The 5,344-nt window shown below is 38.6% G+C and overlaps 1 protein-coding gene across 2 annotated transcripts in view; it reads right to left on the reverse strand.

Annotated features, from left to right (window-relative positions):
• The window catches only part of nphs1 (NPHS1 adhesion molecule, nephrin), a 73,354-nt gene that overhangs the window by 34,205 nt on the left and 33,805 nt on the right, over nt 1-5,344 (reverse strand). For both annotated transcript variants that reach the window (XM_015029849.1, XM_015029851.1), the window contains 3 exons: nt 4,671-4,774; nt 2,191-2,312; nt 596-767 (listed from right to left, as the gene is read on the reverse strand). In XM_015029849.1, the coding sequence (XP_014885335.1) occupies nt 596-767; nt 2,191-2,312; nt 4,671-4,774 (398 nt within the window). The remainder of the gene's footprint in view (nt 1-595; nt 768-2,190; nt 2,313-4,670; nt 4,775-5,344) is intronic.

Genomic DNA, 5,344 nt, shown 5'->3' on the forward strand with positions numbered 1-5,344 from the left:
GAAGGGATGATGACTTCAGAGCATGTTGGGGGGCAAAGGCAGGCTCACTGATACAACTCTTCACCCACACTGACACGGCATGCACAATATATATATATATATATTTTTTTTTTTTTAAATAAAGTTTTACATAAGATAGTGCATCATTTAGAAAGAACTTAAGACAAAAAAAAAATCAGATAAAACGCAGCGAGGCGTATGGATAATAACTCCGTATTTGTTTAACAGTCGCTGAAGTAAACATTTTATATTCCGAGAAGAAAGTATAATCTATTAACTACGGTTGTTACAGTTGCTCCAAGTGTAGTCTGCAGAGCCTCAGGACTGTGCAGTTAAGCAGTTGAACTGAATTAATGCAACAGCTCCGAAAGAACCATGAAGTAACGCTAGTCTGGAGGCAGTAAGAAATATTGGCTTCAGCTACCATAGCCATTAGTTTCATTAACGATATTAACATTAGACTTCTGTCTCTTTTTTTTTTTTTTTTTTTTTAGCTGGAACTCCGAGGCTTTTATTACTTTTTTTCTTTAATCTTTCATAAACCATTAGAAGTAAGACCTGAAAAGGGTATTGTGTGCCTTCTGCTTTCACTCACAGAACACTGTTATTTTGCGGGTGACGGACAGAGGAGACAGGGAGACAATATTGGCACTTTCACAGCTCAGCTCTGCCTGGTTGTCAGCAGGGGTGATCTGTAGTCTGAGGATACTTCTGGACTTCTGGCCCACGACTTCCTCTCCCCAGGTTGTTGAGAGAACTTCGCCTTCCTGAAAGATGGATGAACATGAGGTGGGAGGGGGAGAGAAGGTGAGGCAGCGTGTCTGAAGACGGAAACTTGCAAAAGCTTTCGGATCAGTTAAGCTGTTTCTTCTCTTTTTATGTTTTCTCCTCAAACTCCAACGGGCTTTTATGTGAAAAATCAGTGAAATTCAACGCGTTTGTGAAGAGTGTGAAAAACAACGTGTGGTATTTAAATCTCTTTAACTGTCTGACAAGTGTGGCTTAAAGTCGTACTCAGCCCCTTTACTCGAATGCTCCTAAATAAAATTCAGCATAGCAGACTCTTATTTTCCTAAATAATAAACATAGTTAATGGTGCTTTTCCACTGGAGCGTCTCTAAACGGTTTGGTTCCGTCCGCCCCAGACAGATTCATTTTCCATTAGCGGATCCGGTGTCGCTCTGCATGGCTGTTCTCAGATTTTCTACCTACTTCAGTGGTAGTACTAGCCACATCAAACAGAGTACTGAGACAAATTTGACAATTTGATTGACACCTGGCCATATTTGTTGATTAACTCGAGATTCACCTCGGCGAACTCCAAACCACTTTATATCTTTGCTGTGGACCGCGGACATGCCGTCTGCTAGCAGAGAGCTGCTCAGTACATAGAAGTGTAACTATGAGTTTAATCACGAGCAAAGCCGGGAACACGTGTTGAGTTTTGGAGCAGGATGAACGTGATTTAGCACCTCTGTAAGCAGCTCCTCCGTCTGAAGAACGGTCAACAATAAAGAAGAGAGAAACGCTGCCGATTTCTGTCACAGCTGCAGTTTTGCGCTGACAGTGTTAAAACACTGGAAATACATAACATCAGCCTGTGATATGAATTTTATTTTTTGTTTGGATTTACAAAAAAAAAAAAATAAAATAAAGTCCTTGTGTGGCTATTGGTTTACACCTTTTGACTGCATTACTTAAACCCAAAAGTGCCAGAATATAATTATTTTTATATGTACAGGTAGAGAATCAGCTGATCTGGGTCTTTATCGATTTGATTGGGCCATCAATTCCTTTCTGTAAGACAAAATGAAACACCTGGGCGTTTTAATATCTGAAAAGTGTGGCATCAAATAACCTCACATGCCACTGCGAGGAGTCATATGGTGCATCCCGCAACTTTCAGCATCTCATAGAGACCTGTTTGAATCCGTCATCTGGAAATGGAAAGAATATGGCCCAACTGCATCACTACCAAGACCCGGACTCTATATGACATGATAGGCTAGAAGAGGAGAACTTTAATCAGAGATGAAGCCAAAAGGTTACAGAGACTCACAGCTTAGGTGGGAAAATAAGGTACTCTAGAGCTGGAAGGGTTTGTGAAATAAAATAACTCATTTAGCCAGAGTGATTTTTTTTTTTTTTTTTTTTAAAAGCTTCATTTTGCAGATGGCTAAGAGGATTTACCTTAGTCCATTGAAGAGTGCCCAGGGGGTTTCCACCATGGGATACACACTCCAACACGAGCAAACTCCCCGCTTTAACCACGTCTCTGTCCAAACCAATAATATATGGAGGCTCAGGAGGATCTGTCAGAAGAGGGAGAGACAAAAATAGCAGTAGCTCAGAGAAATCTGAATATTAAGCAAAGCATAAAAATATACTGAATAAATTCGGTGTCTGCTGACACTCAATATGAGTAATAAGTGGCATGTGAGGTCCCAAAAGGTTCAGTTATGGGATCTTAGTGTTTTTTTATACTTTATCCTTCTACGACTTCACATTAAATAAATAAAAAACTAATCTTTCTAAACATCTTTATGCTGATATTATACGAAGGTAAGTAGTAACTAGTTACATTTACTCAGTCACATTTATGTGAGTAAGTTTTGGGGGGGAAAAAATTACATATAGAAGTTTTACTACACTGTACTTACTTATTACCTTTACTGAAGTATTGCAAAGCATCGCTGTTCTTACTGTAGTAATTCAATACTCTAGTGACTGTGACTAACTTCACTGAATGAAGACCAATCTGATATGAAAGTTTTATATTTAAAGGCACATAGTGTCATTTGATGGCACAGCCAAGAAACTATGCTACTTTCAGTTGTTATAAAAGCACTGTAGATATAAAAAAAATAACTTAAAAGAAATTTGACTTTGCAATTTGATGCTTTAAAAATGGCCTCCGTCTCATTCAGAAGCACCTGCTCTTCTCCAACTTCAGCGCCTCATCACAACAGGCATTACAACATGAACTCATTTACCACTGTTCTTGGGGTCAATGGACGGAGAAGCAGATTATATGATGAGCTCAGCAGACACGCAGTTCCACACTTTGTGTTTTGGTTTAAGTTGCTTGCTCATATACACATCTCAAAAACCTTGTAATACTTTTATTTATTTATTTATTTATTTATTTATTTATTTATTTATTTATTTATTAAGTTTCTGTTCAGCACTTTTTCCGGGGAGATGTGTCATATAAATAAACATTTCATACAGCAATGAATAATGTGCAGAGTGTCCCTGTTTCTTGGGTCAAAGTTAATAAACTGGTCCCAAGTAAGAGAAGTCCAGATCTGATGAAAGCATTAAGAATTAAGGGGAACAGCGAGACCATAAAGAAAAAAAATAACAGATATGCAAGCAGTAATAAGACAACGTGAAATATGAATAAGTTATAGCTGAGCTTGAATAAAATATACGCAGTAAAATAAATTAAAAGAGGATGGGCTTTTGTTATTGCTGCAATCAGTTTCGGGGAGCAGCCTGTAGACTCTGGGCCAGCATGAAAAATTGCCACCTTGCTGACAATCTGGCTGGCAGAAAATGGCCACCGCGCTGGCTTTGATGGGCTGGCACACCGAGTAATACCGCAGCAGAGGTCCCAAGTTCTGCGATATTAGCACTTTACCACAGAGAGAGCATATTATTAAACAAAACGATGGAAAGGAAGGGAGGGTAGGTTAGTTCAAACAAAAGCACAGATTTCGACTGAGACAAATTTGGTTAATCAGGGTGTTCAGTCAGCATACAGGATGTAGGACAGGAGGGTGTTCCCAGCTTGAAGACACTGTAACAGGAAAAACATCTTAGCGGCTACTTTAACTGATCAGCAGCATAAAACATAAACTCCACTGTGGTAAACAATAGCTGCCATGTCACTCTGGTTCATGCATTAAGAAACAAAGGCTCTCGCAGTTGCAACGCCAAACAAAAGCGAAAGGGAAATTAAACAACAATACGGAAAAATGACAGCATTTGTGCCAGCTAACCTTTGTGCGGTTCAGCAGCAGTTTTATTTCCATGCTGTCAAATGGTTTGTGAAATCAGTGCGAAGAAAAAAGGCACTTTTTGCCTCTGTGCATTCCAAATTTAATTTGAGCTGATGAACACAAACGTTGCCGGGCTAGTTAAGGCTGGATTTCTTATTATATCTGAGGTGGCCCTGGCTTCCATTAGCCTATTAGTTATTATAATGCTATTAAAAAATTCACTAGAAGCCTTGCTTGTATAATCCATCTGGGCTGGTCTAATAATCGTTTGGTGTATTTTGGGTTAACGCTGGGCCAAAAGCTGTGTCAAACATGATACATCAGGCTTAATGAAAATGTAATTGCACACTGCTCTGTGTTTTCCACTGTACTAGCAGAAAAAAAAAGAAAAAAAAAAGATTTTACTGTGACCCTACCAATCATTAATTGGGTCCATGGGGGGGGATTTATTTATTTTTTTTTTTCGTATTCGTTTTTGTCTTCTTTTTAAACAGGTGTTGACTTTGCCTTCAAGTCGAATGCTTCTTCTCAGACCACTAGCATAGGCTGAGTGCACAAGACAGGATGCCTCGCGGGCCTCCCCGAGGGCACCCGGACTCCTGTGTAGTTGAGTGTGCCTGTAGCTGCATGAGTGTATGCTTTGAGAAAAGAAGCAGAGACACTCACAATACACATTCATGGTCACTGTGGTCACCACCGGCTGGGAAACGGCTTCATTGTTGGCGTGACATGTCAACTCTCTCCCATTGTCAGATCTCAGAGCAGTGACCCTTTCAGAGGTAACACAAAACAGGAAAAAAAAAAAAAAAAAAACATGTTTAAAAGAATAACGGTGCTCATGGTTCTCTTTAGTTGATATGGATAAACACTGGAGACCTGCAGGGGTGTAGGGAAAGTCCTTCACAATTTAGTTTGGTTTTGTATTACAGTTGAAAATGACAGTATATTTTACAGATTTCTTTCACACAGAGTTGTGGATTTCAATTGTTTTGTTGTTTTTTTGTTTTTTTTTTGTTTTTTTTTAATTGATAACTATGGCTTACGGCTGCTGAAAAATCTAAATTTCAGTTTATCAAAAAAAAAAAAAAAAAGAATATATATATAAAAATCTGCTACCTCTTAAATTAACTCTAAACACCTGAAGGTTTCTTGAGGCTTTACACAGTCTCTCACTCTAGATTAGTAGGCGACACAATCTGCTAACTTGACAGATGTCTCAAGTTAGTTTTGACATGGTCTGAGTTGTACTTGTACCAAATTTGACCATAACTAGCCTAAACCTGCAAAAAAAAAAAAAAAAAAAAAAAAAAACTTCCCCATTTTTGGAAAAATTTAAAAAA

Source organism: Poecilia latipinna, unplaced genomic scaffold (genome assembly GCF_001443285.1).
Source record: "Poecilia latipinna isolate Pla-1442-1.1 unplaced genomic scaffold, P_latipinna-1.0 Scaffold165, whole genome shotgun sequence".
Classification (NCBI taxonomy): Eukaryota; Metazoa; Chordata; class Actinopteri; order Cyprinodontiformes; family Poeciliidae; genus Poecilia; species Poecilia latipinna.